Consider the following 23918-nt stretch of genomic DNA (forward strand, 5'->3'; position numbering starts at 1 on the left):
GCATCAATGAGGAAAATGCTGTCTATGAACTTCCACCTACACTGTTTACCAGGACACCTTCTTAGATACAGAAACATTTGTAAATCTCCACCTTTGTCTCTGGTGAAAGTGATACCACGGCTGAAATGGCTATTGACTTGTCTCACACAACAAAGGTAATTTAATTTTGCAGGTCAGTCCAAAATAGATCTTTACCTAATTTGAGTCTGTTGATATATATATGGATTTTTTGTTAAAGCTTTAAGGAAAAAAATAAAAATCAATTGAGATGCTGAAAGCATTTATTCAATTTTCCTACAACAAGGTACAGTATTACCTTGTTAAATGACTGAACGAACTTGCCACTCAACCCAAGAGATGCAAGACACCTTGTTCCTTTCTTTTATTAGTACTAACAAAGTTTATAACTGATTTGAGATGGGCTAACAAAGATACCCAAAATAAGTTTTCTAACACATTATTTTAAAAAAACCCAATCAACAGTGACCTACTCACCATTATATAACGGTTTAAGATGATTCTGATTCTAGCCCATTGTTGATTCTACAGTTGTTGTCTGGTTTTCTTGTGCTTCTTGTTTGTTTTTTTTTTTGCTGTTTGTTTTTGTTTTGATTTGTTTTGTTTGTTTTGTTTTTGTTTTTTTAGGTTTCTTTTCCCCAGTAGAACAGTAAACCCAAAAACTGAGAACTAAATAAAACAATTGCTGTTGTATGAGCTTTCAACATTGTCATATGCACCCAGTAGATTATAATATCAACAACTGCTTTATGGAAGGTTCCTCTGTTCACCTCATCTTCAGGGATCCCATATCACACATTATCTTTTGCACAAATTTAGGGAGTGTATTCAAAGGCTGATTTTGAACCAAAAAGACTACATCTGAACCGCTAATAGTGGTCAAAACCAGCTGAGCAGTCAAGAAAAAAAAAGAGTTTATATAAAATAACAATACTTGGGAGATCTGAAAAACTTGGCTACCTTTCTGACAATATGTTATTGTGTGGGTCTTCTTTTGCTTTTTAAAGGAACAAGCACACTGTAAATTAACTCAGAGAACCCAGAAAAGTAGGATCTTTTCCTCTCAAAGCATTTGAAAGTGATTTGCATTCCTTGTCAGAAGCACTTGCCTTACTGCTTCAGTTCCAAGTTTGAAACACATTTTAAAGCCTCTGTGAACAGACAGCCTTGAACTTACATGAGGGTAAAAGTCACAATTCACCAAGCTGCAGTCACTGCCAGAGCTAACAATCCCAGTAACTAATTGCTGCATTTGATCTAATAGTGATCTGTCATATAACAACTATGTTTTTCATGCAAAGAAGGCACTATTATTTATACTTTGTAATGGAATTTAGAAGTAACCACATGGATCTAATTCATGGCTCTCACAACTTCTTTTTAGATACTGCTTCCTTCCATGATCTCCAATTGCACACAATGCCATCATGCTTTACATAATCTTGATTTTTAACCATTGTACATCAGTGAACTGTAACATACTTCTCAGCTGTAGAAAAGACTTGTTGGGTTTTAATTCTGTATGATGATTTGTTATTTCAAGAAAATTATACAGGAAATTTATATAGACTAAAAGAGTTTTAGAAGTGTCTGAAATACTCAAACGTTGCTATATTAAAATAATCCTTTACAAGTATTTTACAGAACCTGATGCCCTACTATCATTAATTAAAGAAAGCATATACCCTTGGACAGCACTTCTAGAGAGTTTACTACCATAAAATGCAATGCCAAGATACTAACAAGAAACAAGGACATTTCATGTTAATTAGCAAGCACTGGGAAATTCTGTTTGATAAAAACATATCAGAGCTCATGAGAGAGTATTCAAGGCAGGAATGAACAATGCCACATGTCTAGTGGAAGGTGTCCCTGCCATGTCAGGGGGTTGGAACAAGATGAATTTTAAGGTCCCTTCCAACTCAAATTCTGGGATTCTATGATCAAACAACAGGGAACTCTGAACAGATACTGAGTAAGATTAAAATACACAGCAAGTCTCAAACCTACTGATATAAACAAGAAAGAACTAGCACTTCTGAAATTCAATGAAACCATTTGTTTGGTGTCTTGATGACTGTTTCAGTCAACAACAAACTTTCCCAAAAATTACTCTCTGCTCTGCCTGTAATTGCATACTTCAAATTTCCTAGGATTTATGGTGCATCTATTTGTAAACTTTGCAATCTAAAAGATCTTCCCCTCCCTTACTGTATATCATGCCTTTTTCCAGTGGGTAGTAAGAATTAAACAAGTCTTCTTTATAAAAGTGAAATTCATAGACAGGAGTTGCATACTGCTAGGAAGGTCTCCCTTCAAAAGAAGGTGTCTCTACAAAAATGTAGTTACTCCCAGAACTTGGTAGGTATTGAACCATTTTAGCTGGCTACTTTAGGCTTTTATCTCCCACGTTCTATGTGAGTTATCTACTCAGTCTTTGTAGGGCATTTAGGGACAGAGGTGAGGTTCAAATATTGATGTCATTTTCTCAGGAAGACAGTCATATGGAGGGAGGACTGTCACCTTTACCACAAAACACAGCATTTGTGGCTAGCTCAGCCTTCCTGGAAATGAAATTGAATAGCTACATGAACTCTTTGTATCAATTTGAAAACAAGGAACTCTGAACAGAAATGCTCAGATTCTTGAAGGCAAAAAAAAAACTTTGTTTGAGTCACAATTTAGTCTTCTCTAGGGAAATTATATTAGAACATGAAATATTAATTTAAAGATTCTGAATCTCTGCTTTCATAGCTTATTGAAAACAATGAAGAACAACCTTTTTTAGAGAAAATCCACAGCTGAAATAAAAATTACACTGAACTAATTTCCATTGGATACAGAGGCTCCACAAAGTCCTTTGTGGAATTAAAATACATAGCCCTTCACTATAAACCAGGTTATAAAAGAGCCAACATTTGTCTAAAATGTAAGTGCAATGAAATCTAGATGAACACAGATCCAGTATTTTTCATGTCAACTGCTGCTCAAACATCAAACGGAGAAGAATGGCTCAAGCTGGAGTAGAGGGACAAAGTCAGAATTATGGGACATCAGCCTGTTTTCACAATAAACAAAAATTTCTTGGTGATGAAGACATACCAGCCTACAGGTTTCAAACCTTCAGCAGACTGGTTTTATAAAACCATCCATGACTTACAGTAATCTAGACTAGATAGAACAACCTTTCATGATATAGTCAGTGTTGACTGCTTTGGTTAAAAAAGGTTTGATAAGGTGGGAACAGTGTTCTCACCTAAAATACCCCTTGGAACAGAGTGCTAGGGCAGACTGTGCACTACTGCGTGGATGATAAAAAGCCATTCTGTATTTATGGGCACATGTGCTAAATGATCTCAAAGTACACGCTCCTATCTTTAACTTCAAATTTTCCTGAATGGGAGCAAGTGTTCTCAGGTCAGATATAAAAAAATCATCACAAGTGACTGAACATTTCTTAATGAGATGACCTAGGTTACAGAAAGACAAGGAAAGCTTTTCAGTTACCTTTTTTACAGTCTTGTCGGGTTCAAGAGCAATATCTGGAATGTTGGCATCCACCATGAGAGAAAATAAGTTCAAGATCAAGTTGGAATACCTAAGCAGAAGAGCAAATTACGTAAAACACTTTGCAAACTGAACAAAAGACATTTTTTGTAAAAAACTTAAGAACTCATCATCTTAAGAGTGAATTGGTAATTCTTCAGAGGTCCATTTGCAACATTTAATTGAATATATTTATGTTAAGAACATAAGATACTGACATTAATCATCAAAGTTTAACTCTCAAACTCTCTCACACAGTCAAAACTCAATAAATTGCCCTGATTTTATTATAATTTGCTAAAATTACCAGAACATTTACTCAGAGGCACATCAAATATAAACTGTGATTTCATATATTTTAAGATTTAATGCCATTTTCTACCTCAAGTAGGACAAACATTTGCTAGAATACTGATTTAAAGGTTATTTTTTATTAAAAAGCGATACAGTAGTATGATATAAATTAGCATTCTGAGAGCTGAACTCTTCATAATTACAAGACATGATTTTTCAAGTCACTGTAAGGGCTTTTGACACAACAAGTTAAATATTTAACCAGATCCAAGTCTTCAGTTGCTCAGTTAAGCTCCAGTAACAGTGTTAGCATGCTACACTTACGAAGTACATATGTCATCTATAACCATTAAAACAGACAAGGCAGAGAACAGTTTTCAGCTTTGAAATGGTGTTGGAAGCACTCAATACTATTTTTTTAAAGAAAACAATTCTGCCCTTGCAGGAAATTAGCTGTAAGCTGCTTTTTGAAAGGATAATTTTCAAGCTGTTCAACATAAACTGAAACTCCCCTTCCTCTGCAAAGAGGTCTAGTTCTCTTAAAGAGACAATGTATGTAACAGACCTCAAAATTTGAAATATTGCTTTGCTAAGAGCATCAGGAACTTCACAGATGACAGAAAATGAATTCTTAGCAGCAAAACTTGTTTATTAGGAAGCTGCTGAACATATATAAGCTGACAGTTGCAAGTACAAAGTATTTTAACCATACAAAATGATTGCTTCATGGGCATATTTTGCAAAGTAAATACTGCTCAAAAAACCATCTCTCTAGACAAGTGTAATCCCATTAAACACTCATGATACTTAATTATTATCTGGAACTAGCACTACCTAACACATTCCCATATAAGATTTAAGGTTTTATAATGCAAGCATTTGAAATAAACTGTTTGTCCAGAAATCTTCAGTGTCTACTTTGTTTCAGCTGTTCTGTTTCACTTTCACAGGGGTGAGGGACTGGAGTGGGGAAAATTACTTTTACCACAAGTCAAAAGAGAAGCAGAAAAGTTACTCTACCATTTTGCTTCAGACCTGGATAAGAAATCTGGCAGTCAAGTTGCTTTGCTGCCAGGAACAGACATCACAGATAGTACTGATTTTTTTTTCCCTACCTGTCTGAAACAAACAAATCTACTTTAAACATGCTTAAATCTTACACATATGTGTTCTCAAGTCTCTTCGTAGGTTATTGGTAGCTTCCATCAGCAGTTTTTCCTTTGAACCGACCCTGAGACCCTTTTGCTCTTGAAACGCATAGAGGACAAGAGCTTATGAGCACTGCAGGTGGTTACTGGAGTTATTTATGTGATGGAGGCTTTTAAAACAGATTTTAAAGGTCTACTCATCATTGCTAGATGCCACTTAAGAGCTGGTTCTGTTCCCCACAATCAAGTCTTTTGGTTCTTGAAGCATAAGGTCATCTAAAGAACCTCATTAAAAAAAAAAAGTAGTTTTGGGGGAGGTATTGAGTAGAAAAAACCCAGATTAAGAAAGAGTTGCTCACTATATTATCCACAGGTCTCTCCTCTGCCCCTCACCCCAGCATTTCTGATACTCAGTAGTCCACTGTCATCCTTCTTACAGGCTACATATTTGGCAAATATGCCATGAGGTGAACTGACATGCTGGAGAACTGACAGCCCAAATTCATCCTAAGAGGAGACATTCTGCTGACTCACCTGAGCTAGGAGGCTGACCTGTAAGAAACAAACACCTTTGTCAAGCAAGTGATATCACTCATCTTTGACATCTGCATTACAAAGTCCTCCAGAATGGCTGACTTCCATTCACAGCCAGAACAAACTTGGAGACAGGAATTCCTAGGTTTAAGAAGGTTCAATTAAGCACCTAAATCCAAACCCAAATCCTTCTCACACAATTTGCTTTTCTCAAAGCTCAGTACAAGCTAACTTACGAAACAGATGAGCACTTGGCTACACTGAAGGTTGATTAACTTACAATTTTAACATGAAGTGCTGTTAAACTTTAAGAAATCCAAGAAAAAAAACTCCTACATAGAAGAGGCCTTATGTATTAAGGAAGAAATGCACAACAGACAGAAGTTCAAATTCTCACTGCTGTGTTTTCTGAGAACAGAAACTTTTGGTTTTAAGTGTTTAATATATCAAATAAATGCTTGATCCTAAGCATTCCTTTATTTATTTTTTCAACATTTACTTGGCTCCTTTGCATATAGATGCCCAAGAGCAATTAAATATTTAGGCTGTTGACACTGCAAATACTCTACCAAATTCGAAGCTACAAGACAAGGACAAGAGAGTTTACAGTTATTTGCAGTCCCAGACTAAGGCCCTGTTTACCTGGTCAAAAATTCCTAAGTTTAAAATGCAATTGCCTTTTTTCAGTGTAAATCAGGATCCCCCCATGGCTCACTTCTTCTCAAGACCACTTACACTCCCCAAACACTGTCATGTCCCAGTTGGCTTTCATAAATGATACCAGCCACAACTTGCCCTGCAACACACTCAGAATGCAGAGGTTGCTCCTTTATTACAGCACTGCTGACAAACCCACACAACCCCTTACTGTTGTTCAAGGAAGTAGAAAGCATCTCCCCAACTTCCCGCAAAGCCCCCAAACAAACAAAAAACCACAAAATAATGATCATGATAATAATGCCAAAATGCTTACAATCTGGAACGACGAACAGAACTATTGTTTTACTTGTAACTTTTAAATTCCTTATATTTGTTTTCACTATGCAACACCCATTCCAGTAGGAATCGTGGAACACCAACATACAGTACTTGACATATGTAAGGAACTGGTTACACCTCAGGGAAATAAAAGAACAAAAATGAAACACAAACTGGGGAACATGACAGAGAGTTTGCATTTTGTCTTAGCAATCAGAAGTTATGGTTTCACACTACTTGGCCAGAAGGTGTATCCGTGAGTGGGTTTCTGCCAACATGCAGAGCTGTTAGAACTAAGCAGTTTCACATCCAGTTGTTCTTTTTTTTTCAATAAGCAAGCAAGCTCAATAATTTTTAGTTCTAGCTGCTTGAAGTAATAGCTACAGTGATTCTAATATTCTCCTACATTATCTCTGTTGAAAGCCTTAAGGATATTTATCCAGAACCATTTAAAAATATTTCCCTATTAAGCTGAACAAATATTGGAGAGACTATAGTTACAACTACAATCACAGACATTATAAATGAACCTATCTTGATTTACAGTTTAGGTTGTATACCCAAATTACTGCTATACTCCACACCTACTGATGATCTTTGTAGCAAATCATTACATAAATTAATTCAATGAATAATCCTTCACTGACACAAGAGACCTCTCCATTGAAACAGCTAGGTTTAAACAATCAAAACAACTTCAGTATATGACAAATAAGAAATAAAGCATTACAAAGCAGCTTTAAGCAATTCAGAACTTGGAATATGCATTAGCCTTTCTGATTGTTCTCTGACACCACAAGTATTGTTTGCTGATAACATGCCACTGTTTTTTCAAGTTGCTGAATTGCTTTTAAGCCAGTAATATTAGTTCTTAGACCAACTCCTTACTCTTTCTCCTTTTAACAAGTGGAGAACTACATACAGCATTTTATTTCATATCATTGACTGACTGCTTTTCATATTACATTGTACTTTTCACATATGCTTTCCATATTACTGGTTGTTTCCACATATTTGGAGGTTTGCATTATGTAATCCTGATATTAAAGTGAGATTATTTCATCTCTATTGAAGATGTGGTAAATCAAATCCCTGGACAGACCAAGAGTGCTTACCTGTGTTCTGTTTAAACAGAACAAAGCTGAGCTACTTGGCTCAGAAAGCTGATGGTAACTAATACAGTCACTGCAAAAGAATGAAGCTGATTCCAAATTTAAAGAAGAGATCTGTTGGTCTGTAGATACACAGAGTCTAAAGAGGTTTTAGCTGCCACAGTTCTGGGTATCTAAAGAAATTTCTAACATATTTGATTGTCACTACAAGCAGCTAATTTTTGTCCCGCAGGACCTGAAGTCAACTAAGCATATGTGTGTGTCAGCTTCAAGCCAAAGAATTTGATCATCACTAATCTAAACTGGAGGAGGATAAAGCAGCAAATGAGTAATGACTTAAGAGTTAAAATGACAATTACTTGATCACCAATAACCAGAGGAAAACATGCTTAAGGGCAAAAACATACCCAAAAGAGAAATATATAATTTGACACCCCATACAAGTTCCGAAATAAAGCTATTTAAGTTATTAAACAAGCAAAGCTGGGGGATTTAACTTGAAAAACAATTACATTCAAGCTCCACCACCGCTACTATGTTTTCATTCCTTTGTTTCATACAAATTCTTGAGTTTACGTTCACACTTAAGCAAGTTTTGGGTTTTCCACAGAAACATTTCAGTGATTCAGTTGCTCCTCTTCTCTCCTGCTTTATGGCAGCTGTAACAAATTTCAGCACAAAATGAGCCCTGTTACCTGCGGAGATGCAGGAAGGCCGTGTAGCACTGCTTGCGGAACTCCTGGTACTGCTCACTCTGTGTCCCTCCCATGCCTTCCACCATCTCCTTGTTCAGCTTCATCGGAGGAGGAAGGGGCTTGGGGTCCCGGCCCAAAATGTAACCGAAGTCAATGTGGAACAGTTTACCTGCAGAGGAAAGAAAGGCAAAAATGTCACATAGTTCTTGATGCAAAGCTTAGAAAAATAAAATTTTTAAGTCTAGTCTCTAGAGACAGTAGGGAGCTCTCAGAAAATAAAATTCATTCTTTTCTGTAAGGTTTATAACAGTATATTTATATATTCATTTATATATTCAGTTGTTAACTTGAAATTGTGGTTTTCAAGAAGTAAAGCTGATTTCAAATTCACTAAGCGTACTAAAAAGCAAGATCGCTTTTTCTGCTTTTTTGATTTTTAAACATATGGAGTATATTCACAAAGACTGAACCAATATTTAAAACTGGTTAGTAGATATTTAATGCTCAATTTATATAACAGATACTATTAAGTCTTTCCACTTTCTTTAGAATGTATTAGCAAATTAAAATAATACTAAAAGCAGTGCAACGTGTGCATCCTGTTCCGTTGCTGTGGCATGAAATATGGTAAACTTGACACAGAACTAATACAACAAGGGGAAAATAAGACTCAGGATCCTAACAACAACCTTTTGAAGCCACTAAATACCAAAGAAGACTTCAATGTGGTTTCAAAAGTCTTTTGAATTGAGTAAGGTCAAAATTTATCAACAGCTTGGAAATATATTGAAGAAACATCACAACAACTCCAAATCTGAAATTGTATTGCAAATGCACCAAAGTCTGTCATGCACTCTTTCAGTACTAAAATGAGCTACAACACTTGATCACTACCTTCTCCCTTTCAACTGACTACATTTAAAACATTTCTGCAGCGTTAATGTAACGAAAAACTTCTATATACCTGCTGTCTTCAAATGCTCAAGGCAACTTCCCTTCATATCAAGAACTTGCACATGGCCAAGCTTCTCACCACGGTGCTCACACCTTTACTGGGGAGAATTCACTGTATTTCCCTTCAGTACTACTGAGCCAAGTGTGAGACGCAAAATGGACAATTGAACTTCAGTTGGTAAACTGAAGTTTACCAGCAACTTCAAAAAACCTAAAATATCTTGATATACTGAAGACTAAATATTATATAAATACACAATGTTGTTAATAGAAATCAAAGTAGAACAATTTATAATTCTTAGGAGGCCATTTTCTAGGAACACTCTTGATTCACTTATATAAAGCAAAAGAAATGTTTTTCAAAGTGTTCTGCAAATGTTTTTTCAGTTTGAAATGTGTAATTTAAGCAACGACTTGGGCCATAGCAGAACTACATCACAAAAAGATGGTGAGATTGCAGATATTCACACAGATACAAGATAAAAGATCTTTTAAACAAGAATGTAGAGAGTATTAGCACGATTGTTATCTAGACAGAGAGACAGTACAGAACACAGAGTCTTGTTTCAGAATTATGGAACTGAACAGCACTACAGAGGGATGCATTTGCTAAGAGGTGCTTTAACCTACAGCACCTGTATTCACTGAGATTTTCATAAGATTAGGTGCTCAGCGCTCCTGAAAAAAAAAAAGGCTCAGTATTTTTCAATTAGTCACCCCTCTGACTATTTCACTGAATGGCTGGGCTTCACAAACGAAGATTTGGGAAGGGCTCTACCCACGTTTGTCACAAGCACACTGGTGGCTAAAAAGGTCAATACGAGACAGGCATGTCCGATTGCAAAAGGCACAGCAGGACTCCTTAGGTGGTATATTCTGCAAGGCACGATTCTTTCTGCGTTGCCTTTTCTCCTCAAGGGTGATCCTGCGTGTGTTCTCGAAGGAGACAGCTGCGTCATAGATGGTGTGTCTCCAGGCCTCCTGACTGGAGGCCAGAGTAGACCAGTTATGGTGATCAATATGGCCAAGGCTGAGATGTTGTTTCAGGGAGTCCTTGTATCTTCTCTTCAGGGCTCCTCTCATGCAGCAGCCGGTGGCAAGTTCACCATAAAGCAAGATCTTAGGGAGGCGGTGGTTGGTCCTTCATCCTGGAGATGTGCCCTGCCCAGCGCAGCTGTGTTCTCATCAACATGGCCTCTATACTTGTGACTGCTGCTTGCTCTAGAACAGACGTGTTGGTCACAAAATCTGACCAGTGGATGTTTAGGATTGTGCAGAGACAGTGCTGATGGAAGCGTTCGTTCTAGGAGACGCAGGTGGTGGCAGTAGATGACCCATGATTCAGATCCGTATAAGAGAGTAGACAGCACTATGGCTCTGTAAACACTGATCTTGGTACTTTTCTTCAAGTGTTTATTTCACCAGTTTCTGACTATTTCACTGAATAATAATGTAATATCAACAGAGAAGGCTGTTTGATCTCTGTCATAAGCACTTTTTCAACCCAAGAATCAAATTCCACCACAGTCAATTTTCTATGAGAGATCACATGGAACCTTAAAAGGCAGGCAAAGTATTTGCTGATTGATAAGCGGCATAACCACTACATTTTGCATAACTCATTGTGCTATAAAAAAGCCTTCTTTCCTTCAATACGTTTTTTCTGTGGTGGTACAGGAGCTACTTTTAGATATCATTTTTGTACACCAACTTTTTGAAGTTTGAACATACAGAATCCCTCCCACCACTAAGTTACAAAAAATGTTTAATTAAAAAGTTTTGGGGACCTGTTTTCTGTTCACTTATTCAAACCTGTCACCTTGTAAAGTCAAGAGATAACATTTTGAATAAAATAGCGACTCTTGTGGCAGTATTTTTTTTTTCTAGTTTGCTCTGGAGATAGGGAATAAAAGATGATAATTAATAATTTATATTGGTAACAAAGATGCACCTAAAACATTCAAAAACATTCCAGTCGTTGAGCAGTAGACACTTACAAACTATGAGATGAGGCCATCTCTGCATTAACATCATAGTTTTACTAGCTGAACTTAAAAATCCAGCAGATTTTCCAGCTGACTCAAAATGTATGTCCAAAGCTTCCATTTAAATGCATTAAATATATTTAATACTTTTCAAACCCGTGTACTAAACACAGACTTGACTAATTTTAATGCAGCTCCTCCAAGATAACTAAACCAGCCCACCATGTCACAGAACATGGACAGAGGGTTCTCCCTGGGGTCTGCCTGAAGCTCCTACACCAGCACAGGGGGAGCAGCCTGAGAGAGCACTTCAATCCTAGAGATTTCCACAGAGAAACTTGACCCATATTCCCCTCAAGGACTTAATCATAACTGGAGAAGCGAAGAACAAGCCTGCTTTGGACAAGTTAAATTGGCTGCACATTTAATACCTCCAATTAGGTGATGTTTATATTCTTACTTATGTTAATAAATAATGAATTTATCAAGATAATGAAATTGATGCTTTGAAATCTTCTAGTATTAAGATAAAAGGTTGCAAGTATCTCAAGTGATCATCTCAAGTGAAATTCGTATCAGGGTATAACAATGAATGTTTGTTCCACTTTCAAAACATTAATGAATGTGATATTATCGCTCAGCATAAGCCCTATTACAAGAACAAGGCTGGAGAAATTTTCTGGTATCTGTTTGACAAGGTTTAGTGTCAGCAAATACTAAATAGTAGCAGACAGAGCAGGATAAAAACAGCAATCTGGACAGTCTCTATAAAGCAAACTTTTGTTTATTATATGAACTTCAAGACAAATAAGAAAAACAAACAAACAAAAAACCCAAATCAAAACAAAAACATAAAACCCCCCACTTTGCTCTAAAAATTACTGTACCAAGAGTTCATTTTTTAAGAAGACAGAAAATATATTTAATAAGATTTTTTATTCTGTAAGAATTCACTTTTCACTGTGAAAAGCTCATTGCATTGTAACATAGTCATCAGTCCCGATATGTGTCTTAAGGATGGGGGTAAAACCTGCCAGGAACAACTTAGGAATTGTTTTTTTTGGTCAACCCAAAGATATTTGGTTTTGTTTGTTTGTTTGTTTTTACATTACTCAAAACATTACTCATTTGAAATTTGTCAACCCCAGGTAAGACAGTGCTTGTCTAGTAACCATAGCTGAAAAACAGTCTACAGCAGAATGAGCATCTTGTTTGGGTAGGTTTTGAGAGAGATTTTTAGTTCTGGAGAGTCACTAATTTCATGCAGTTTGTATTTGACAGTTTCTTAGTTATGTAATATGTCTGGCAAGAAGCACATGCACACCTTCTCAGCAGAATTTAGAAGATGATTCCATGCAACCTTCATTTCACAGAATCACAGAATGGGTGAGGGTGGAAGGGACCTCTAGAGGACACCTGGTCCAACCACCTGGTTGAGCAGGGCCACCCAGAGCCAGCTGCCTTGACCAGGACCATGTCCAGGCAGTTTCTGAATGTCTCCAGGGACGTACTGTACAACCTGTACCAGCCATCTCACTGTAATCCTTCATACTCATATCATGGTATTTATATACAGTTATCACCTGACTGCTCACTAAATTAGACTGCACGTGACCTTTGTGTAACACCACCTCCTCTAAAGGCCTTGAACTTCCACGTGTTATAAAACAATTACATGTCCTTCCTTCAACAGACAGTGTGAGTGTCATAACACATACACTTCTATCTCTTAGACCATCATGTTTTACCATGATCCAACTTCTTCAGATTTATTACATCTTAATTTAAAGGGCTCTTAATTATTAGACATGTCTATAAATTACAGACAAAACTGGACCTTTAGCTTTGGTCCATTACTGTTCCCAAATGACTGCTAAATCATAAGGGGGAGATTTTATTTTCATTTCGGTCATGATTTAAACTAAAAACAGGAGTTATTTAAGACAGTAGGTGAAACAGATTTCATCCTCTAAGCTCCTTAAATTCTTGTAGGGCTAGGTATAGAAGGCCTTGGATTTCTAATATATAGACTCTGAAATCTTCAGACACTTTTTTAAAAATATGAGTTCCTCATAAAAGTGGGGATTTTAGGCACCTGAGAAAACAATTCAGGAAACACCTCAAGACCACAGAAAAGCACGCATGAAATTCCTGCTCTGTCTCAAGGCTCAGAGGAAGACTGTAGGTACCCACAAGGAGTCCAAGATACAGAGCTCTGGAGAGACACTTCTGATGTTCAAAGTGGCTCACTCCTCAAAGTCTGAAAGACTTCTTTCAGGAAGCAGGAAAAATCTCTGCAGGAAAGACTTCCTGCAGAGTCTCTTACCTTAAAAACAGTGCCCTAGTAATGTATGTCCAAAGCTTCCATTTAAATACATTAAATATATTTTATATTTTTCAAACCCACTCTGAACTCCCCATTTAAAGTATTTTACTGTAGGAAAAGCAAGAGAAGGCAGTTACTAACTGGAAGAGGAAAAAAAGCTTGCAGAAAAAGTAATAATGCGGCATGCACACAAAATTATTTCATTCAAAACCTAAAAGCTGATACTGGTGAGTATTTTTAAGCTTGCCTTTTAAAAAAATTATTTATTTATTTCATGCGTTTGACTACATTTTTCTACTGAATACCTTGGTTTCTAACATACTGGAATAAAGAGGACAGGCCCTTGGAGACCTCAAGGAAATGGCATGAAACACAGAAAGTTTCCCTGACTAGCAGTCAGGGCATCAGGGATTTCAAAGTCCATCTGAGTTCCTTTCAGCCTTGAGAGTTATCTTTGATTAAGTGAAGCATGGACCTTCAGAGACTAAAAATTGATACCTGGTGCTTGCAATAGCCAATAACACCTGACTGCAGCTGGAGAGGCTGATTTGTCCATCACTTTTACTGCTAATACCTAGATTTAGTAGAGGAAAAAGTTCTCATGTAGCAGTAATTTTTCCATTTCACTAGAGGACAGTTACAAAAAACTACTGAAACCAGTAAAGGACTCTGAAAACCTTAAATGAAAGGCAGAAGACAAAGCAAATGAGATGCAATTACTGAAATAAAATAAGTTTGATGACAATTGTCTTTTAACAGCAAAAAAGCCTTACAAATTATCTCAAACTGCTCTGTTCTCATTGTTGGAGGGAAAAAACAACCAACCAAAACAAAACAAACCCCAAGCTCAGTACTTCAGTACTTTTCCTGTAACCCCCAAGCGCCACCATTATTTTAACATGGCTCATAACAAAAAAAGTACAATTTAGTGACTATTTTAACGGAATTCCTATTTTTAAACTTGAAACGACAGCACAAAAACTCCTCCGATGAAAACGGTTGGATGGACGGGGTGGTTTTCTGGCTTTCCCAGCAAATTCTGACACTACTGTCAAAATCTTGCCTTTGTTAACAGAGCATTGCCATGCTGACAAAAATCAGAATTCCTAATTTATTGTCATCATTTTCATCAGCAGCATGTTACAACTTTTCCAAGACTATACAAAAGTGAAAGTAACATGAGTTTTTAATGACTTATTCAGGATACAGGTTTTAAAGTCATTATGCAACAACAGCTGGGGGTAAAGCTTATCACTGTCATCCATATGATCGATAAGAGCTCAGCTTGTCCTTAGGATTGTAACTTCCAACTTCTCCCCTCAAGCTGTCCATTCTCAAAATACACTCGATAAATTAAGAAAAAATTCCATATTACAGGAAGAAAATATGTTTGATGTATATGAGAAATACTGTTCAAGATATCTATAAGAGAAAAAGTTTTAGCAGATCAACAGCTAAGAGTTATGGTCTTTTTGCAATAAGCATCACAGAAAATGGAGTTGCAGGGAGAATCTAAAGGATAAAAGTACATGTTAGTTTGTTGTTTTTTTTTTAAATAAGGATTTTACCCTATCAAGACCAGTAACATTTGAAAACACGTTTAAAAATTCTACTACATTTTACATACTATAGTAGTTTGCACCATTAATAAACAGATTTAACAATGTGCTTATCTAAACACTGATATAGAGGGAAGGTTTGAATCCCATAGTTCTTCCATTTTTGTAATCTTCACACCTGCTTTAGGATAGATGGTTTTGAGCATCTGGAAATACAAACACATAGTGTCATCTCACATGTGGATCTGTTTAGGTCCCTGCTGTCTTACCTGGCAACCCCTTCTAACCAAGACTGAAGAATAAATCTGATGTCAGTTGGGGCACTTCACACTGGAGACAGACAACAGCTCTACCTTTAAGCATTAAATTAGAAGACAGTACAGCCCTTTCACCTATCAACACGTGATAGCACATGTAACATGATGCTAAAACCAAATGTGGTTTTCAAGTTCTGACTGCTCAGTCTTTGACCTGCTCTGAAGATATTTATAACCTGATTTTATCCACATAGCAATTTGCCCTCCTGCTACAGAACAATTTCAGGTGTATGGCTCAGGTCAAAGCACCTGTACTTTGGGAACGCACACTGGGAACTTGAATCTACACATAGGGATTATTGAAAGATGAAGCTGGCCAGTCACCAGGGTGGGTTAGCTCGTCAGACACACCACATGCCCGGCTACTCAAGAAAGCCATTTGACAGTCTAGGATATCCTGAAATATCTACACACAGCCTGGACCTTCGGGAAATATTTTTATGTCTATAAAGCAAGTTGAAATTACTAAGACAACTCTAATGGGAAGGGAGACTACACTTCTTTGTGAAAGCTGAAACACTACTGATGACTGTACCGATGTCTTACTCTTCTAAAAGGTTTAGGAAACATGAAGACATCCATATCTGGGTATTTTATCAGTACCTAGATCCCAACTCTACAATCAAAATCAGAGAGTGGAACAAATGCAGAACAAATTGTTTTTGGGGGAAGGCATGAATTGCAACATACTAGCCTAGTGGATCTTCCACGAAAGTTAACTGAACAGCTACACCTCATGTATCACAATCCCGTTTCACAACCATCCAGCTCGTCTTTCCAAGGCAACAAAGGGAACATTAGCTGTTGATTCAGATGCTGGCTTTGATATATAAACCAGTCTGCAACCCTAAAAGGAGGCACTGATACTGCTTAAAACCGGGCATTCAGCTGCCAAAGCGTCTTACTGTTTACAAAGCACAGTAATATTTGCTGCTAAAGATTTGGAAACAAGAAATTATAATACAGAGCAATTAATAATATATTTAATCTCCAGAAGAAGTAGAAAATTCAAAGTTTTCAGAGAAAATAAATATTCTTGTTATGCAATACTGACTATATAATATGACCTTCAGGTCACCAGATAAGACCCATTTATGAAACTGAATGCAAGTACTCTTGCAATTTTTAACATTACTGACACATAAGGATGTTTTGCCTGAAGGTTTCCCATATCTCTTTCCACAAAAACTGCTACAGTTGTCCTTGAAGTAAAACGATATAGAGTATTTAAAAACCTGAAAATTTAGATGTCCCGCTCAACACTACTAAAAAAAAGTTACTGTTTCCAGAACTATAGGTATAAGAGTCATGAAAGACCGCAGAAATTACTTCATCAAGATAACTGACACGGTCACACAAAAAATACATTCCTAACACTGAGTAGGAAACAACTTGTTTTGTATGAATGTCAGCAACCACTGCTTAATATTTAAATTATACTGTATCTATTAGAAGCATAGACATTTGTATGTTAGAAGGTGGTGCACCAATTGTATCGGAAGGAGTCAAACAGAGATGTGGCTACATTCACGGAACTAAAAGGTAGAGCCAAAAAATGTTAATGGTATTTATTGCCATATAAATCCAAGAGACGTATGTGAACCCACAGCTGGTACCCAGCATTCTTTACCGTACTGGAAGCCTTCAATTCATTAAATAAATATCATCAAGAAAGGATGTATATAGGGTTATACAATTTTGAAGAAGGTACTTAGAGCATGGATCCTTCAAGAGAAGAATGAAATTAGTTTTTTCCAACTTAAGGCTAAGGGATTCTCTGTAGCAAGACACAAGCCTTTGCAGCAAGTCTTTGTTGTATTTGGAACACAAGGCTTTCTCACAAAACCTCTCAGCATGTGGCAGAGCACATGCAGTCAGGCTCAGGGTGTATGGTGGATGTGCACTGCCCTCTGCTGCACTCCCTAAACTCTTCCACTAAGTCACTGTGCTGTTACTCTTTAACAGAGACAGGTAAGATGCATTTTATCCCAAAATCAAAACACTAAACTATTGCTACTTCAGGAAGAAGAGTGTGCTATGAAAAGATATATACTCATCACCATTGACAAATGACAGAGACCTCCCAAGACACATTTTTAAACTACTGTTTGTACATTTTCAAGCAGATAAGGAAAAATACACTTCCTTTAGTTGTTCCCCTCTGAGCTTAGAGAAAGACCTTTTACCCTAATCAAGGTCCAGTGTTAATTTTCTACTCTTTGAGAGTATCCCTGTTCAAAGCAATACAAGCTTCAGCCTTATCTGTAAAACTAACAAGCCTCCTCCTTCTTTTTCCAAATAACATTTTTTATTTATATGTTTCTCATTCAATAAGCATTTCACTTTATAATAAACATTCAACCACAATTATTAACTCTCCATCACTATGTAATGAAGGTATTCAAGGCATCAGAACTCCTAGGGAAGCTGTAGTTCAAAAGCAAGCAAGCAAGTAAAAATAAGCCCAGCACAAAAATTGGAAAAAAAAAGTCTCCTATAAGAAATGTCATTTGTAAAAACTTTGTGACGTTTCTGCAGATACATATGAACTCATTTTCAACAAAAACACTTGCATTTCCCTCCCTCCCAAAGCATTGATTCTAATAGTTGGAATAGCTTAGCTTTCAAATCCTTCATTTCCTCTAGTTAAGAAGTCTTCTTCTTAATCACTGGATCAAATGTTACCTTAAAAGAGACAATTTAACTTACTTTTTAAAATATATTCTAATCTACAACATTCAGGGGTTATACTCACAAGGAAAATGGAACAAAAAAGTGCCAACACATTACAAATTAAACAACTGCTGCTACAAAATTATACTGCTAAAAAGAATTACCTGTTTTTGTCAGCAGCAGATTATCCAGATGTCTATCTCCAACTCCAAGGATATAAGTAATCACACAATAACCAGCTGTAACAAGTAAATTGTAAACATCAATATAAGTACCCTTCCTGGAGAGCAACAAGTTCCACACAATTAAAGAAAGTATATGACATTATCTTAGGTCTTGTTCACTAGTAATAAATATAGCACAGAGACTCAGGCAGCAATGGTGCTGGTGAAGAATAAGCAAAATTATCAGCACCATGAAGAAAATTTGAATAAAACACTTGAAATTTATTCAGTACTGCCCAGATTTTAATTTCTTAATACACAATTACATCTTTAACACTAAAAAGACTAAATTGGTTCAATATTGGGATTAAGATATTTCAAAGGAAGCTGAAATATTCTGAGCAAAATGACTGTAGATATTTCGAACTGAAGATATTGTAAGGGCACTGTAAACCAGCATTAGACACTGATATGAATCTGAATGTTCACGTCAGAAGCATTCACAAGCCCAGCAGTAAGTCTGGCAGTGATAAAGAGCAAACTCTTTTAACTGTTACTTTCACCCATTAACCAAAACAATTTGAAGACCCTAATGTTTTCAAAACAAATTAAAATTTCAATACAAAAGAATTATTATATAAAATGTTTTAGATCTCCCCAACTCACAATGCAGAGGGGGCAGAGGTAAGATTATTGCTGGAAAGCAAAGAGTACTTAACTTATCCTCACCTATAAGAACAAAGAGAGGACTTGTGTATGACATGCCAGGCTCAAAATGATCCTTTTCCCAGGAATTCTGACAGCAAGTACATGCACAGTGTCCTGTTTGCAGTCATCTAAACTGAAATGTCTCAAATACCTCATCCCCTTCATCCTTTAGACTTCAGGTATGAAGTTATCAGCTGTAAGACTGTAACTTACCACAGCTCTTAACATATGTGTCCATCACCTCTGCACTTATCCCATGAGGGCCAGTGTCACTAGGTGCATGTTTTCTGAAGAAGTTCTGGAGAGAATGTCATGAAGATATTTAGTTATTCCACATGATATGAAATTGGATCTTTAGAAAAAAAAATATCTGAACCAAGACCACAAATGGCCATTATTAAAATCTGTTAAACTAACGACCACTCCCAAAATACCTAGTAAGATCTTATTTTAATAAGATCTTTACTTATTTTCTGTCTCAATCATCACATTCGTACACTCAACACACAAATTGAAAAGCACTTTTATTTATTAAATGTTTCATAAAACTACCAATGCATTGAAAAGTTACTAATCAGTGAGTGACAATACTTTCCAAGCAAATTGTTTTTAGGTCAGGTCAACAAAAACTAAACCAGGATTAAGGGTCCTGCTTTGTAACTTCATGGGAAGCAGTCTCCTACAAGGTTTATCATCATTATATGTTTCCCTATTCCTCAAGAAAACCAGGTGCTGCTACTGAGTTTAAAAAGAAAATAAACCCAGGTTATTATAATATCTCAATTTATTATAATAAAAACTTGACATTTCCTGTGAAATGTGGACAGGGCCAAAACAGTCCTAACCACCAGCCAGAAAAAAACTGGGTTTTTTGTGACTAAGAGAAAAGATCATTGAATTAAATCCAAGTCTAAGCACAAGTTTGTTCCATTAAGAAAAATCTAAGCAAGCACTGAGGAGGGGCACTTAAGAGGAGCATAGTGGCCACCTGGATGCGTACAGGTGACTAAAATCATAATGAAAAAAATTAAGACAACTATTTCAATGAAATTCTAAAACATGAACTGTCATTCTAAGACTGTTGATAGAAGGTAAGTAACACTCAAATATCAAAGCACCTTTTCTTTCCTGCAGATCTGCATTAACAGCCAGTATTGGATTACTCGCTTTGAATCTCTTCAGAAGTTAATGTTTATATACAATGCTGATCTTTATTAGAACAGCTGTGAAATCCAAAATGAACATTTACAGGAGGAGTAAAACAAACTTTTACAACACCTAATTCATTAGTTTTTATTTCCCTGGCCTACAATGCCCAGCTATTCTGTCATGCCTCAGCACAGGAAATCTGGGCTCTGTAATGTATTTTGCCATTGATCAGTGCAGCAAACTAAGATCTCATTCTTTTTGTGTTTTGTCTATTTGGATTAATAATTCTTTACAGGAACAATTGCTTCTTATGTCTCCACAGCAACAAAAACACCTATTTCCTATTGGAATTTGATGTAATAAGTAATTGCAAAATGACAGTTTCACAAACATTTCTAAAGATCATGGCTAGGCTTTGCAAACAAAGATCTGAGATTTCTAAAGATATTATTTTATAAAAACACATAATGGACTAAATTATGAATAGTACACTTTTAAGATTACAAAGGATTGCCAAGAAAACACTGTATGATCTGTATGATTATTGACTGTGCAGCTGTAGCTTATCATAACCTTTACAGAATGGAAAGCTACATAAACTTATGCAACTTGATAATAAACTTATGCTGCTCGTTGATAAATGACAAGCATTTTTTATAAGTGATAAGCATTTGATATGCTTATCTGTTAAGCAAATGATAATGACCAATGGTAAGAAAATTTTAATCTCCATATTTTTAATATATGTAGTTTTTAGGAGCCAGGAGCTAGTGTGCTTTGGCTTACTGTTACTGAGCTATAAACAAATGCAAACTTCATTATCAACTACAAAAAACTGAAAACAGGTACTGTGACAAGTTGAATCCACATAAATATGTTCTATTTTCATTAAAAAACTTACTAGCTATTTACCTCATATGGCTATTCAGTATGTTTTTATCTATATTTATCTCAACCAGCTGATCTCTGCTACCTAGCTTGGCTTGTGTGGTGTGCTTCGACCTAGCATGAGTTTTGTGTGCCACTACTGCTACGCGTCCCTACTCAATTCCATGAGAATTACAGAAAGTTTGCTAACAAAGCCAAGTTATAGTATCTAAACATCCACTGTGTCAAGGAAACAGTCTTCAGAAATATGAACAAACTAGTTGTTACATCAAAAGAACCGTTATAGCATACTTTGACAAGGTGTCAAGTCAAAACTAATGAATGAATGACAAACATTGTGAAACAAAAAAGTTCAGAAAAAAGTGTCAGGTATCTCCCATTCATCATTACAGCAAAGCTAGAATTTCAATTTCACAACTAAATTACACTTTAATTATTTAAATCATATTACTTTTAGAACACAAGATACTCAAGCAGTCATTTAAGTATACATTTTTAAAGCAAAACATCTGCTGTAAATACTCTTAATATTTCAAGCCATAATTTGTATTCTAACCACAGATAAAAAAAATTAGGTGATAGACTGAAGGAATTTTGTACAAGATCTACACCTGCAACCTACACTGTTTGATTAGAAGACAACTTAAAATTCCCTCATCACATACCTGTATTGTTTCCTCAGTAGCAAGAACTTCTGCAACTGGTACTGACTGAATAAACTGCATGAAGCCTGTGACAGAAAACAACCAGAAGGTTTCCAACACACAGAACTGTCAAGCTACTCTATAATGCACGTTTATGAACAGACAACACTAATACACACTGCTTCTCATCAGAAAAAAACCCCACATTTTTGTCCCATGTTCCAATTTTCTGCCTTCAATAGTTTTAAAACAACTCGTTACTAACATCAAATTAGCTTGCAAAAGGTCTGTTGTTCCAAGTTTTTGTGAGAAGAGAAAGAATCTTAATGGCTTTCTAACTATTTATCAAGAATGTATCTAAAAGTAGAGCCAAGTTTGATTCTGTTTTGCTTTTCTCCACAATTTCATGCAAACATCCCTAAATATGAGTGTTATTTGTTCGAGATCACACAACAAGCTACCAGCAAAGACTGACACACTACTGATTGTCACCTACGCCAAAATCCAGACCAGGCTTCTTTTATTGAAGGTATCTGACTGACCTATGGAATAATGTGGTCACTTAGGTTGTTTATTTCCATGACTTGCATTGCAACAAGATTTTGTTACACACTGTCTATGAACATAGGGATAAGTTTCCTTTCCATACTGTATTTTTAGGAAATAACAGTATTCATACCATGTTTCGTACTAGTTGCCAGCACTTTATAGGGTGTCAGCTTCAAGTCCAGATTCTCTTTCCTTAAGAGCTGGGGAAAAAAAAAAAAAAACAAAACCAAAACAACACAAAGCAAAGATGAATTAAACAGAAAGGCAGATTCCATTTCTGAAAGGATATGTACTGGACATTGATCTCCACTGTTTCTCACTCAAACTGATAATGAGTGAAAGCCTGTATGGCAATTTAAAAAAAACCCAAAAAAATATAATCTACACAGGATAATTGCATTACTATAATGAAAAGAAAAAAGCCACCTAAGATCTGAGAACTCTGTAATGTATTAGCAATACAAGCTGCATTAACAGTGTTTAACAGTCTTGCTTTTGACAAGGAAAATCATGAAAACTGAAAGACAAGGATGGCGATTAATGATTCTCACCTTATCCATGAGTGAAATAATCTGAAGAATAAGTTGATCTTGACGTAAATCATCACCATGCTTAAAAATTACTGGATATTTGCCTCCATCTTCTGTCTTGAAGAATAACTGAGCAGGCATTAAGGCACTCTGGAAAAGGAAATATTCTACTAAGCTGGTTCACAGCAATGCTTATATGAACACACGGCTACAACAGAGTTCTGAAATACAAGTCTTTGTATTGCACTTGTAGTGACTCAACAGACAGAGTGTACCATTTCCAATTACCAAAAGTCTGATTCTAACTATATTTTCAAAAAGAAAAACACATTAAGGCTTTCCTTCTTTTTTTTAAATCAAGGAATATGAAGGATACATTCCCCCTCTGAACTTCCCGCGGTGGTAGAACAGGAAAGAAGTATTCTATTTTTATTCTGTATGCATGTAATTCCAATCAACAAAGAAGCAGTATACAAAAGGTCACAACAAAACAAATTTAAACTGTCCAGAATAAGAAGAGACACAATTATAGGATAAGCAACAAAGAATTGCTAGGGGCAAGACATCTTAAACAATTAATTGCTTCCTTAACCTATTTAGTAAAAGCAAAAATGCCTTTTACATTGTTGTTTGACAAAGCCCATTTAATTGCTTAATATTTTTCTGCATAAAATGGCTTGAAGAGGATCAATTACCTACATGAAGGATATAATCCACTGCAACTGACCAAGTCACTTCCCTCCAAACCAAAACAAACAAAAATAATTGAGGATACAGGGTTTAATATTGAGTAGTTAGATTAGATTTTCATATACAGTTAATGTTTCAAAACTATTAAGTTCCATAAATAAAGGCAAAATTATTCTTTACGTAGTCCTACAAAAGCTAACACGTAATGTCCACGGCACCAGAAATTAGTTATTCTTCCCTTTTTAGGTCTGTTTGGTTTTTTTATCCCACAGCACAGAGTGAGATATTAAATGGAAATCTGTAACCTTTTAGAATCAGGAGAAGAAAAAATATATGATTTTGAAACAAGCTCACAGTTTTGGTCCTAAAGTCTTTGCATTTACAAGACCAATATACAAAAGACTGATTCAAGTTTGCTCTGAACAACTTCAGCTGTTACTATTGATAGGAAACATTT

At 36.1% G+C, this 23918-nt stretch overlaps 1 protein-coding gene across 2 annotated transcripts in view; it reads right to left on the bottom strand.

Moving 5' to 3' along the window:
- The window catches only part of PIK3C3 (phosphatidylinositol 3-kinase catalytic subunit type 3), a 68185-nt gene that overhangs the window by 12878 nt on the left and 31389 nt on the right, over nt 1-23918 (bottom strand). For both annotated transcript variants that reach the window (XM_039384476.1, XM_027712644.2), the window contains exons 17-23: nt 22793-22921; nt 22372-22441; nt 21714-21778; nt 19225-19309; nt 18304-18378; nt 8326-8494; nt 3526-3616 (exon numbers count right to left, since the gene is read on the bottom strand). In XM_039384476.1, coding sequence (XP_039240410.1) covers nt 3526-3616; nt 8326-8494; nt 18304-18378; nt 19225-19309; nt 21714-21778; nt 22372-22441; nt 22793-22921 — 684 coding nt within the window. The remainder of the gene's footprint in view (nt 1-3525; nt 3617-8325; nt 8495-18303; nt 18379-19224; nt 19310-21713; nt 21779-22371; nt 22442-22792; nt 22922-23918) is intronic.

This window comes from Pipra filicauda, unplaced genomic scaffold (assembly GCF_003945595.2).
Source record: "Pipra filicauda isolate LSUMZ 115617 unplaced genomic scaffold, ASM394559v2 scaffold358_size1319798_pilon, whole genome shotgun sequence".
Classification (NCBI taxonomy): domain Eukaryota; kingdom Metazoa; phylum Chordata; class Aves; order Passeriformes; family Pipridae; genus Pipra; species Pipra filicauda.